Source organism: Cyprinodon variegatus, unplaced genomic scaffold (genome assembly GCF_000732505.1).
Source record: "Cyprinodon variegatus isolate N-32 unplaced genomic scaffold, C_variegatus-1.0 Scaffold1143, whole genome shotgun sequence".
NCBI lineage: Eukaryota > Metazoa > Chordata > Actinopteri > Cyprinodontiformes > Cyprinodontidae > Cyprinodon > Cyprinodon variegatus.
The window spans coordinates 1-14,275 of NW_015151596.1; the positions used below are offsets into that span (position 1 = coordinate 1).

The 14,275-nt window shown below is 43.8% G+C and overlaps 1 protein-coding gene across 1 annotated transcript in view; it reads right to left on the bottom strand.

The window, feature by feature from the left end:
* Positions 1 to 51: 51 nt before the first annotated feature.
* Positions 52 to 14,275, bottom strand: part of LOC107101729 (microtubule-associated serine/threonine-protein kinase 2-like) — a gene marked incomplete at its 3' end in the record, with an annotated part of 91,081 nt that continues 76,857 nt past the window's right edge. The window contains exons 6-12 of the mRNA XM_015400747.1: positions 8,268 to 8,343; positions 7,589 to 7,609; positions 6,742 to 6,820; positions 5,742 to 5,896; positions 1,300 to 1,375; positions 968 to 1,177; positions 52 to 174 (exon numbers count right to left, since the gene is read on the bottom strand). Of these exons, the coding sequence (XP_015256233.1) occupies positions 52 to 174; positions 968 to 1,177; positions 1,300 to 1,375; positions 5,742 to 5,896; positions 6,742 to 6,820; positions 7,589 to 7,609; positions 8,268 to 8,343 (740 nt within the window). The remainder of the gene's footprint in view (positions 175 to 967; positions 1,178 to 1,299; positions 1,376 to 5,741; positions 5,897 to 6,741; positions 6,821 to 7,588; positions 7,610 to 8,267; positions 8,344 to 14,275) is intronic.

The window sequence follows — 14,275 nt, forward strand, 5'->3', positions numbered from 1 at the left end:
CCTGAACGGTGATGTCATCATGCAGCAGCACCTCCAGACAGATGTGCTCACCTCCACTTTCTCACACTCTCCAAAAGCATCCGAACAGGCTTCACCCTCCTCCTCCTCCTCCTCCTCCTCACTGAGTCCAAACAGCCAATCACGCCCAGAGGAATCCCCCAATTCCCCGCCCACCTTCAACCCTCCCGCTCAACGGGGGGTAAACCATCCGTCAGCCTCCAGCGATCGCTCGGGTGTGAAATTAAAATCAGACAGAGTGTGTGTCCTGATGGAGACGTACGTGTGTGTGTGTGTGTGTGTGTGAGGGTCAGCCAGAGGCCGCTGGGAGGAAACAGAGACGTCAGCGCCGGACTGTCACAACAAAAACACCAAAACGCTCCAAATCGTCAAACATAACGAGGCAGCTGCTGCCTAAACTGAACGAGGTGACATCACGGCTCGCCACCGATGAGTTAACGGAGCGGTGCGTCATGCCGTGAGCCGATCGAAGGACGGACCGATGGGACGGTTCTGTCATTGGATTAGAACCAAAACCGGCTTTAAAGACTAAACATGTTTTTCTTCTGGACTTTTTTTTTCTGCAACTTTTCTTTTTTTCTAGTTTCAGTGATTTTATTTTCCAACACTAATATTATTAAGGATTATTAAGGATTGGAGCAGAAAAATATTTAAAAAATTGCAAACTGTAAAACCTTAATAATGGCAATAAAAGTTTATTTAATTACAATGTAGGTTTATTCTAATGTTCTGTGTTTGTTTTCTAGATTGGTTAAATAAACTCTTTATGCTAAAATGCTCCGTTTTTCATTATCTGGCGTTTCAGTGCCAGAAATTTTCTTTCCAGTAAATCTGAGTTTTTAATCAGCATCATGTTGAACAATAATAAAGGAGGACACTGTTCCCTAAACCTGATCAGACATAACTTCCACTGATTTCTTGTTCTCAGACATTAAAGCTTCAGACTCACGTCCTGCAGCAGCTTCTCCAGGTTCTCCTGCAGCTCGTAGAAGTATCTGGACGTGATGAGGTCCTCTCTGCTTTTGACCAGGCAGTCCCTGGACAATTCGATCAGCTGATGGTAGATGAAGCTCAGGGCCCCGTCGGCCAGCGGGCGGACCTTATCCGGCGCCGAGGAGGCCAGCAGCTCGGCCAGACGCTCCTCCATCTGAGCCGTGGCCTGGGGGAGGGAGGAAGAAAGGGGGGGTCACATGGGGGGATGATGTGGAAGGTGTTGATCAGGAACTAAGACCGAGTTTGAGTTGGAATGTGGAAAAAGCAGCAGCCGGTTCCGGAACCCACCTTGGGAAACCGCTCCTTGTAAACATGGTTCATCATCATGATCTCGTGGTCGAAGGAGACCGGCGAGCGTCCAGGGCTGAAAGCAAACAGAAGGACATGAGCAGGATGGAGGGCTGCAGTTCTGCACATCTGGTACAAACAACATGCATGTGGCAGTGAACACCATTTTAACACGCAGGTAGCAGCAAACTCTGAATAGTAGGAAGGAAACCCTGAGATACATGAACGCATTCAAATTGATAAAACTGATCAAATAAGAGGAAGCAGATGGGACCTCAGGAGTTCTGTTTCTCTGTCCTTCTGCTGAATAAAATGGATGTTTGCTTTATCAGGTCTGAGGGGCTTTTCTTCTTCAGGGGTTTGATCAGGAAACCTACTTGGACCTCAGTATTTGGATCCACTGGCTGAGACACTGACTGAGGTTTGGAGAACATTGGCACTCAATCCGGACTCCAGAACCGCTGACTGGACTGGTACAGTCTCTGGGTCTCCATGGTGACACTAGCAGGGTTTCTGCCCCCACAAACAGGTCTGAGACTCTGGCCGGTTCTGGACAGGGTTTGTTTTCCTGCTGCATTTTCATTCGGCCGGTTTGGAAACTTTAGTATCCAAGTACCTAAATTAGCTTGGATTTTGTACCAAATTAAAACTAATAAAAAAAGAAAAAACTTTTCAGCAACAAAACATCATCCAGTTGAATCTGATCTGACGGATTAATCCTGAAACCAGTCTGGTCCTTTAAAAGGTGGAGTTTAAGTTGATAGAATAAATATATTCATAAAATACAACAGATGGAAATACGTGTAGGAATCCCAACAGTTAAATGAAGAGAAATAAGGTGCTCCATGGTGAGTCATCTACACAACAACAACACACACACACACACACACACACACACACAAACGCAGATCATGTGACCAGGAGAGCGATGAGGTAATGCTTTAGTCATCCATCAGCAGCTCAGACTCCAATTAGCTGCTTAATGAGAAGATGACAGAAAACGTCAGACAGGCCGTCATCACACCAGCAGGTAGCACACACACACACACACACACACACACACACACACACACACACACACACACACACACACACACACACACACACACACACACACACGGTTCTTTGCTATCCTTATGGGGATTAACATTGCCTTCCATTCATTTCTATGGCCTAACCCAGAATGTCACCAAAGCATAAATAACCCTAAAGTCTATCCAGATCCTTGGTCATAACCCTAACATCCAACCTCAGGGGAGAGCCGGCCCTCATGGGGACCGATCCTCTGTTGGGTTCTGACTGTTTCTCCTTCCTATTGATCCGTTTAATCATCTCTTCTGGTCTGGTTTCTCTGTTAGCTGATGAACTCTCTGAGTGTGATGGCGAAACATGAACCTGGAGCAGCAAAGAGGATGAGCCTATCTGAGGAGACAAAGATGGTGAAGATGGATGAACTTCATCAGAGCTCAGCTCCTCTAAACTCTGCAAGGCAGGACAATCAATCAAAGCCAGAGCGTCTCCGTCTGATGCTTATGGAGGTAAAGCAGAGCGGGAAGTAGGATGGATTCAACGCCTCAGGGCGTCAAGACGCCCCTTTCATTTTCTCCTCATGTCTGTTATTCTGCTTCTGAGTCGTTATTCAAATGAATCTGCAGCCGAGGCTCAGAGAGCATCCGTCAGACAAAGGCTCATTAGGGAAACAGAAACGGCCTGGAGGCCTACGTCTTTGGGTGCAGGCCTGGACCCGGTTCTGGGAGCCGGACCTGAGGTTTCTGAACCAGGGATGGAGGATATGGATTACTAACCATGAAACCTTTAGAGCGGAACGGAGGAAGCTGATTGGTGGAGACAGTGACTGAGGACAAACTGAAGGGGGGGGGGGATAACAGAGGTAAAGAGGCTGAGGTAATGAGATTCTGACTGAGCGTGACAGGAAGCCTGAGAGGAGGAGGAGGATTCTTGGTTCTGGTTCTCTGAACACCAATCAGAACCTTTATAGGAACATCCAGACTGAATGTCTCAGAACCTGTGGAACCGGTCCGGTACCAATCCCACCATGCTCTGTTTTTTTCATCTCGGACAAATGGTCCGGTCCCTCTGGGAGACCCGTCCAATGAGGCAACAGCAGCATGAAGCGGATCAAACCAGAACTAAAGCGGGTGGAAAGCAGCGAAGGGAAATAGAGAGAAGCAGAAAGTGTCTTTGTTCAGCAGAAACATGAAATTAGCCTTAAACTGCTGCTCCTAATCATTAGTTCTGCTCCTCCTCGGTCCAATAATCTCCCCCATAATCATCTGCTCTCTTCCCTTTATTTCCTTCATAATGTCTCTCATCCTTCATCTCCTTTGCTTTTTCTCCTTTTTGCTCTCGTTTCTTTCTCTGTGTTTTATTTCCAGAGGTTGAGGAGCTGCTGCACACACAGCCATCAATCCGCAGGAGCAGCAGGATTTTGATCAGATCAGCTCAGAGCTCCTTATCCACGCCTCCTTTCATCCCAGAGGATGAGAGGAAGTGATATCTGATCTGTGAGCTGAGAACCAGCAGAGAGGAAGAGGAGGAGAGGAAGATCTGAGCTGTTAGAGACGGAGTGATGGACAGGAGGAGGACAGGTGAGAGTCAGGAGATAAAGCTCTGACCTTTCTGCTCTGAACCTGCTTTTATGGGCGCCATCAGTCAGAAAGACGGACGGCAGCCTAAACCTGAACACATAAACCCACAGAGTTTCATCCTCAGGCAGAAGGTTCTGACCGTCTCAGTTCCATCATCAGTCCAGGATGGGACAGAGCATCCAGGTTCTAATTCTGTTTCCCACCAGAGACGACAGAACTGGAAGACTCCTGTCGGGTTGGTCCGATTTAGAATGGAAACGAAGCAGTTAGCCAAACTAACTTCATTAACCAGAATGTGTCTATCTCTTATCAGTAATTATATTACAAACACGAAAAATAGAAACAAAAGAAAAAGCGTAGCGTTGTTTTATCATTTTTTGGCAGGGCGCCGCCCTGTTGATACACTCCAAGGGGTGACATTGAAGGGTTGGTTGATGAAGACAAATAAGGTGATCGTAAGCTCTATGGGGAGTCAGCTACACCAGTAATACAACTGGAGCTATGCATACCCCTAGTGGTCTGTGAGTGCATTGCAAGGGGTAGATGAAAATATTTTATTTCTTTTTAGGTAGTAAAATAAAATTGCACTGCGATCTGCTCTGCATTGTCGTGAAAAATCAAACAAGCTTTTATTAACCAAAAAGCATGTTTTTCTTATATGTTTGAGTTAAACAAAATGAGGTAGAAGAACAGCCTGAATGTAGATCTGGTATCAGCTGTTTTCACACTGAGCTATCAGAGCTCATCAAAGCAGCTCAGGTGCCTTGATGAAAAGTAAAACTAATGAGGTCAATCTGTCTATTTTTGTCCTGTATTTTGTTCCAAATCCATCAAGTTTAAAATCGTAGGGAAGCGGGCGTTCCAACGGTTGCATTTCTGAATTCTCCCGACTGGTGCCCAACTTTACAAGAGTGAATAAAGTGAATGTGATTGGTCGATTATCAAGGGGGTGGGATTTTTGTGGTGGAAGGTTCGAAAGCAAGTTTGGTTGTGGCCGGTTTGTTGGAAGCATCTTGCTAACCAGTTAGCAACTTAGCGCTAGTAGGTTCCCAATGGGAAATTCCATTGGGACCAAGTAGCACTTAATTGGTGACTTAGAACAGACACTGTCAAGGAACGCTATGGACAGAAACATGCAAGAGGAGGAGAGTTTTGTGTCGGAGGTCGTGGATGAGTCTCCTCCTTCATACATTTTTTATTTAGAGGAGGAAAGCAGGGACGAAGATGTGGAAGAGGACGCCAGGGCGGCAGAAGCTTGGTTTGGTGTAGAAGGCTTACAGCCGTACATGTTTGAGCCCTTGCCTCGCAACACTGCCAGTTCTGTTAGCTCTACGCCTGCCGAAGACACAGACGTCCATCCCTGTGAACACCTTACTCAATGGTAAAGGAAATTATTCTTATTTCTTATTTCAACCGTTGCATATATTAGCCACAACATATGAATCAAGATGCCTTGACCGAAAAATTTGATTGACATATGACCGTTGATATATGATTGGCTGAATTTAGGTGTACAAGCTGACATATATATAACTAACTGGCCTGCATAAGATAATGAAAAGAAAACACAGATTTAAGGAAAGGATTTTTTTTTAAATAGAAATTTAGACAATGTAGTCTGATAAAGAGTACATTTATATACATGCTTAAGCCAGGATGATTTGAAATTAAAATAGGACTTCCCTACGACTTTAAGTAATACACTTAAGAAATTTGGTTTGATGGAAGACAAAGCTGCTGTGGAGCCCATCTGCGTATGACTCGAGTTCTCAGAGAACTACAGAACCAACCACCTCACTGCACATGTTCACCATCCACCAGAGGAGGTCCTACCTGAGGCTGCGGGAGCGCGGTCTCATGGCGGGGGAGCGGCGGCCGTCCTCGTCCGTGATGCTCTCCGAGCTGAAGTGTTTGGTGAGGAAGCGCAGCTCGTCCGGCGTGGGCTGGAAGGGCAGCTGGTGGAGCTTCTCCTGAGATGAACAGGAGGACTGTGAGAGGAGGAGCACAGAGGGAGCACAGATTACAACCAGCAGCTACTGCAGGACGGGGAGGACGGGGAGCAGCTGCAGACTGAGCTACGGCCTGGACGGGACACATCTGGTTTCAGGGCTTAGAAACTCGAAAATACAGGATTAAAACTAAACGAGTCAGAAGATCATCGGAGGAATGAAGAATTCTCTAAGTAAGATGGTTAGAGACTTTATTGCTCCCTCTACTGAGAAGAACGTCAACAATCCATCAGAGGAGAACTGAGCAGGACCCTCAACTTTTCCATCGTTTCTATCTACACTTTCTCAAACCTTCACATGCTCAGCAGGTTAGATAGAAGATCAGAGAACTTGACTTTTTAACTCTGAAGAACTATTATGAGAACATCTGATCTTCTCTACTGTCCATGTGGAGGTTTAACAGCAGGATGTCCAGCTTTTAAATGAAGCTGAGGTTTATTCTGGGATCATTGAGATATTCTGGCTGAAGATCAGGAGATTACAGCAGGAAAAGATGGAAACAAAGGGGTTCCTGGAGGGGAGGAGGAATTTTTAAAGCTATGAAAGGTTCAAAGTTCAAAGGAGAAGGGAACCGATCGCAGAAGATGAGTTATGACCAAACAGGTGGAGGAAAACTGAAGTAAACAGAGGAGCAGCTGCTGGAGGGGAGTAGAGGAGCTGAGAGGACCCAGAATCAGGGTTAGAACAAAGAGGCTGACTATGAAGCTCAATCATTGTGTTTATTGAATCGATAATTAGAGGGAAATCTGTTGTGATTGTTAAACTGATAAAAGCTAACAGCGGATCTGTGTTATAGAGCAGAGATGGACAGAGGAGACACTTACTGAGACGGTGGAGCTGGGGGTGTTGGTGCCGTACCCAGAGGAGGGCAGCGAGGCCAGAGACCAGCGTCGGCCATCGGTCCTGGAAACGACATTTACACGGATCAAACAATCAGGGTCAGGATTTACAACCAAACAGAAACTGAAAGAAGACCAAGCAGCAAGGCATCCATCCAAAGAGGAAACACAGAACCAGAACCGAAGCTCGGGTTCTGCAGACACTAAGCCTGAAGTTAGACAGCACCAAGAACTGGACCACAAGCCGGTTCTGAAGGAGTTCCTTCAGAGGAATTCTTGTTGCAGAGAGAACCAGAACCAGGTCCTTCTAGCAGCAGCAGAAAACCCAGAACCCTTTGCTAGAAACATGCAGATGTGTCCAGATGAAGCTGCAGGTCTGAGAGGAGCAGAGATTCTGACCCGGTTCTGTGTGAGGCATCGGATCCAAGGAGCCACAAACACACAGATCTGGAGTTGGATTGTTTTCACCAAAGGATTAAACACTCAATGTCAAACTAAAGCAGGGGGAAAACTGAGACTAAATTTGGAGAGAACGTTTGGAGATTTTCCTCTGCTCCTCTAAACCAGACTTCAGAGACCTTCAGGCTGAAGGACAGGAGACAGGATTCAGAGCACAGGCGGGATGAGACGGGCAGGTCCTGTAGAATCAGAGGTTCTCAAGCTCAGGTCTTTCCAGGTGATTTCCTGAAATCACTGCTGCTGTTAGAGAGCAGAGGTTTGGTTCTTTTGGATTAACCACAATAATTCATGGAGAAGGAGAAAAGGTTCGGCCATGCAGAGACTCAGACAGGGAGGAGGCAGTAGCAGGGTGAAGGGAGGTGGGGGAGTTTACCTGTCAGCTCTGTGTCCGTGGCTGTGAGGAAAACAAGACATGGTTGGTATTTACGCATCATTCATCCTGTCAGACCAACACCGGCTGCACCGGGTTCAGACAGCTGATGCAGAATCAGGATCTAGGATTCTGATCCAGGATCAGCCACTGGCTTCAGTTTGTGACTAAATGAACAGCAGGACATTGGCCGTCTTCCTGTAATATGGAGCTCCACCACTGGGGGTCGCTGTTGTCCCAGAAATGAGCAGAAGGACAGTAGCTAAACCTGCTTTAACCCTCATTCCCTCTGCTGCACCAACACCAGATGCTTCATGCTGTTGCCGTGGAAACATCCGGGGGGACAAATGAGGAAATGAGGCTTATTTACAGTTGATGTTAACTTTTGTAATCTGGTTTTGATGTAAAAACAACAACAAAAAAAAGTATGTCAGCAGTGGGAGCTTTACGAGCAGACGGGAGTTTATTCTTCCAGCCTGAATGACTGACATACAGAGTGAAACCTGGAGAACAGCCCATCCATCTGGGCGCCATTTATCACCATCTCCTTCAGCTGTCACAGAAACATCCTCTAGCAAGCAGATACTTTTCTCTGAACCAAGCAGATACTTTTCTCTGAACCAAGCTAAAACGGGTCTGATCCAAATGTTCTGCCACCAAGGAAAGTGTATGAGCAGCTCACCTCCGTGCAGGAACGAAGGAGAAGTGAGCAGCTGTGTTGGGGGAAAAGTTGCGGGGGCTGTCCAGTGGGCTGGTGCCTGCAAGACAGAGAAAAGGGGCAAAATCTGAATGAGTCAGAATTCCTGCAGCTGCAGTCAAACAAAAAATTCATCCAGGAGGTTTTGCTGCGTCGGTTTAGATGCTGAGATGCTTCTGTCCCTCCTTCCCAGAAATGGTCAAACCTCACAAAACTAAGGAGAATCAAATTCTTGATGGTATAAAACGGACTTCTTACCAAAAACATTTTCCCAACATTTAAACATATATGGAGAGAAATTTGTTCCAATATTACTGGTACGTTTCATAAAAGGACATTTAAAGAAAGAATGATTTTAAAATAACATTTCAATTAAGAGAGTTCCATTTTTTTTTAATCCTTTAGATTTTATATCTTTATTTTTTTTATTTTTTTTTCATCTTAAAAGCTGTGTAAGGAGCATTAGGAACTGCTTCATTTTCAAACCCTGTTTTCCAGATTTTCCCCTCTACACTTCTGGATTGGCTGTGCGCTGACCAATAGAAACGATTCTGCTCTGCCTACAGCATTTCTATTGGTCCAGACACAGACCACCTGGGAGAGCACAGGATGAAATCTATGACAGGATTTAAAAAGAACGCAATAAAAAAAAATAATAATAAATCAATTTGGATTAAAAACAAAATCCACAAAAATATAACAAAAAGAAAATAAAATTTGGGAGAAAAATTAAGATCTCGAGACAAAATCTGAGAAAGTAGACAGTAAAAAAGAACTTTGAAAAATAATAAATATTTGAGAAAATCAAATATGAAAGTGAAAAAACTTAAAAAAAAAAAAAAAAAATCAAATGTATAAATATCGGTTCAACGTTTCCATAAAGATTATAGAGTAAATGTATTTGTTCCATTTTTTTAAACAGACTTTGTTCAAATGTTCTTTGAACCCTGCTTTTTGCTTTCAGTAAATCTCAATAAATTTCTCTCTATAAACATTCAGCCAGAGCTCCAAACATGTGAAAATCCTGAGAAAGGTGAATTGAAAAAGTAAAACTGATGTTTTAGAACTACATGTACCTTCATACATGGAATTATCACACAAAGAGGGAAATATTTCCAGCTATTATTTCTTGGAATTCTGACACTTAGAAAGAAAAACAAAAACTTATTCAGCCTGGGTCAGAAGGGGACTGCTGATTGGAGGAGGAGTAGGAGGAGCTAAAGGGGTCACTGCTCTGACCAAGTGCATTCATAGAAAGTTTGGTGGAAGGAAGACGTCCAGTCCAGTAAAGAACTGCAGCTTTGACAACTTTGACTTCATTGGGAATGGAGGCTGGATCAGAACATCCAGAACCATTAATCACAGTTGGATCCACAAATGGTCTAAAACCATCTGATAAAGAGAACCAGAACTGGACCATGTTAAGTTTTATTTCATTTTGAGATCCCGGCATCTACTTCAAGCTTATCCAGTCAAGGTTGATCAGCTTTAACATGATCATCTAAACTAGAGGAGTCAAAGGCTTGGAATATTTCATGATCATTTATCATTCTTACTTTCTAAAATCAGAAACAAAGGCAAAGTTTTCGAAGACTAAACTAGGACTAGATTTTTTAATAAGTTACCATCACCTCAGATTCACCTGAACTTTTTATATTTAATCATTGACTTAAAGACATCATGCTAAGTGACCTCACAGGTCACCACTATAAACCCATTTAAAGCAATCTAAACCAAATGAACATTAAATGGCAGCATTATCCTTCATCTAACCGACTGAAGTTTCAGTTGTATTTTTACAGGAGGTGTAATTATAGCAAATATTCCTGCTGCTTTACACCTTTCATGTCAGAAACTGAAGCGATAGTGACCTAGTTCTGCAAATCTCACAAAGTATTCCTGCACAGGAGATGCATACTAATGTCATTTCAGCTTTGTGCCTCTCTGACGCTCTGCCTCCAGGGAACGGGAGGCTGAGATAAGAAAATACAGCAATAATTGGGAAGGAGGCGTAACACGAATGAAAGGAGCTTCAAATATCTCTGAATATCAGTTTGTGGTGACAGGAGGAGCCAGGAGCGCCGCCTGTCATTCTTTATAACCTTTATTCCTGTTAAAAAGACGAGAGGCAGCTCTGTTGATCAGAAGGCAGAGCGCCTGCAGAGCTGCCCGTCTCCATCTGACCTTTTCCCACTAAGAGCCAACTGGAAACCAGCAGGAGAGCAGCAGACTGAGCTACGCAGCAGAAGAACAGGGAAGAGCCTTTGATTTATGTTTGGATTTACCAGAAACAATGAAAATCATCCATTTATTACTGCTTCCTATATACGTTTTATCCTCTCATCTAAAATGCTTCTTAGTTCTGAATGCAGTTTGAAGGCAAGGTATCGGATCGGGACGCCGACATTGGCAAAAAAATGTGTATCGGCAAAGCATGTAAAATGCCGATCCAGACTGCCGATCCAGTTTTTAAAAAAAAATCCGGTCCGTATTTTCCAGTTTCGCCTATTGAAACGATCCATTCCACTATTTTGCGCCAGTGTTTCCCTGTTTTGCATTTTTATTAAAACTTACAGTAATACTTGCACCTTTAACTGTTTACGGTTTTACTGTTCACTGTGCAATTTCAGATTGCTATTCATAATTTTGTCCAGTTTGTGTTTATCTCTTAATAAACAGGTAAGTTTGTTGTTACCAAGCATTGTGTTTTATTCAATCTCACCTAATTCAGCTGGCTAGATGTTATCAAGAGTACTAAAACCCTTTTCAACATGAGTCTTACAACTAAGGCTAAATACTTTAACTTAAACTTAAATACATGCTCGGATAGGTTGGTATCGGCCAGTATCGGTATCGGATCGGAAGTCCAAAAACAATATCGGTATCGGATCGCAAGTGCAAAAATCTGGATCGGGACATCTCTACCCTCAGCCCCACTAGTGTTAAAGGTAGCTCCTTAACCATCCTCCTTTGCTTTTGATGGGGTCAAAAGTAAGAATAAGATCCTGAATAGTAAGTAAGCCTGGGCAATTAACTGTATCTAAAATATAATCAAATTTAACAAAAGGCAATTATTTCACACTCAGTTTGGTTCCATTAAATGTAACCAGAGTGACTTTCCCACTCAAGCCCTTTAGGTGGCAGTAATACTCTTAAAGTGGTGTGTTGTCACACAGAAAGGAGTAGAAAATTGTGGCTAGCACACAGATTCTCAGTCATCCAGGTCATAAACATTCAAAAAAAAGAAAATTAAAAACAATACACTGGACTTTCAAGACGTTTCGCTTCCCATCCAAGAACAAGCTTCTTGGATGGGAAGCGAAATATCTTCAAACTTGGAAACAAAATCCAGTGGATTTTTCATTTTCTTTTTTTTCCACACAACAGCAACAGTAAAGTCTTAGCTTTAGCTACCGTGTTTGATTTTTGAAATAAATAAATAATAAATTGTTTAGCCCCAGTGAACATGACAGATGAGTCAGGCAGTGCCTATACGCCCTGTCATGCAGAGCAGTGTGAGAAACCAAATAGCTCCTTAGTGCCAGAAAGGGACGTCAGGAGGTCCCTATGCTAGAGGATCCATGATAGGAAGCATCCTGCTTCAACTTCTTACCACCTTCCTGATCACCTGGTTAATTGAACAGGATTAAGGAAAGAAAGAGAGGGTTTTATTTTCAACATCTGTAGGTCACTGTTGCCCCCGAGGTGACTAATGAGGACATTAAGGTCCCTTGTAGGTCAATTTAGTCACTAAATACTTTTTGGAGGAGCTGACCCTGACCACTAGGACAATGAGTAAAAACAGAATGGCTGAAAATAAATCAAGAAGCTTCAATGGCCTAGTCAAAGTCCGGGTCTAAACCTGATTAAAATGCTCTGGTGTGAGCAGAACCAAAGGCTGAAAACTTCAATGAACTGCAAGAACCAGATGAGGATCTGGTGACTGAAACCAGGATGGTTCTGTAGAGCTTCCAGGGCAGCTGAGGATCCTTGTGGTCCAGCACGAGGAGCTTCCTGCGGTGGTCAAGGTTTCTGTGAGGATCTCATCAGAACTGGACGGGTCAGAGAGGAAAGCAGAACCAATGTTCTGGTTATGATTTCTGGTAAAAGTGCTGCTGAAATAAACGGCAGCCTCCTCATTTAGTGATATAACATTTAATCAGCAGTGTTTGCTTCCCTGGTGGGGTCAAGGACACGGCGGTTTACCCGACTGCAGGACGAATGGCAGCGTTACCACGGCAACACAGCACCTTAGAGGGTGGAGAGAGGTTATTACTGCTCTGAAAGCACGCAGTGAAACAGCAGCAGCCTCTACTGATCATCTCTGATCATGTTCAATCAAGAACATATGAAAGAAGCTTAAAATAGAAGATCTATTCTCTGCCTCCAGTCCGAACTTTTATGAAGCAAAATGACGCCCGACTCCTTCATCTCCTCAGAACTAGTCTCCCTCCCTGCTGGCTTTAACAAACTGTAAAGATGAAGAGTGAAACGGTGTAAAGACCAGGCTGGTACAAACACATTCAGTGTTTTTATCCAGTATTAATCTAAAGGACGGGTGATTTTACCCTCCAGTAGGTGGCGCTGCAGTCAGCGCTCCTTCTGTTTCAGCTGTTGCAGTGTTCTGTCCTTTTTCCTCTAAAACAGACAAACCCTCAATTTATCCTTCCTCATTTCATTTCTCAGACAGTTTATGTCTCCAGGTATGACTCTGACGTTTCAGGACCTGGGAGCCATTGGTTACCATGGTGATTTAGGCCTGTTTCATAACATGAGGGTCAGAACCCTTTTGTGGCTTCGAGAACCTCCAAGTCCAGTCTGGAAGGAGAACCTCAGAGCTGTCATGTTGCAGGACAGAACCAGAGTTTGGGTTTTTGGTCCGGTCCACCTTCATTTCTCCACTGAACTCAGTGGTTCCAAACAGCAAAGTTCAGTCACAGCTGGAGGCAGATTCTTAAAATACTTCGTTTAATCAGTTCTAAAATTATTTAAAATTCAAAGATGCTTATCTGTATATTAATCGATATAAATGGACCTGTTACAATCTGCCCAAACCATCAGGCTGCTTTGCCTGCAGTGCAGCTCTACCAGAGGCTCCGCTCCTCCAATCTCTGCAGCTTCAGCAGAGCATAATATTACTGGATGCTATAAAATCTGCAAACATGTCGCGTAAATCCAGAAAAAAAGCAAACCACAACGTTGTATTTGTTCTAGTACGCCATTGTTGGGTCTGTATGAACAGAACCATAGGGCAGTACTGAATATTCTGAGCATGAATACATACACTCTAATACCTGTGTATATATATATATAGATATAGATATAGATATACATTTTTAGATCTGCATCTCTTTTATATCGAAAGATGTCCTTTTCTAAAGCTTGCTGTATTTTTTCCCTTTCCCTGCTGCTTGTCTTCGTTCTATGTCAAACTTTCCTCTGTGTTGTTTTCTTTCATCTCTCCATCATCCTCCTGCCACCATCCATCATCATCATCAGCTGTGTGCACGATGGAGGAGGCTGGATTTGGAAGGTTTTCTGCACTTGTCTTTCATGCTGTCAGCAGCATTCAACAAAAACTCAGGAAACACATTTTCACATGCTGACACACAGACACACACACCCAAATACAACACTGAGTGTTTGTTGTTGAGCTGCGGCTGACAGCGCCTATGGCAGCATCTTCTCAGCTGAAATCTATTTTTTGGAAACATAATTCTACTTCCTAAAACTGCGGCTGTCACCTGAGGAAAAGCAGAATAAAGCTGCTGTGGAAAATTCACCATTGCCCCATGCTAATTTACCATCCCCCATGCTAATACACTAACGCCGCACGCTAATACACCATAGCCCCATGCTTATTTACCTTTGCCGCCTGCCAATTCACCTTCAGTGCATGCTGATACACTTTCGCCATTTGCTATTACATCATGGCCACAAGCTAATTCCCCTTCGCCATATGCTAATACATCATTGCCGCATGCTAAACTCAC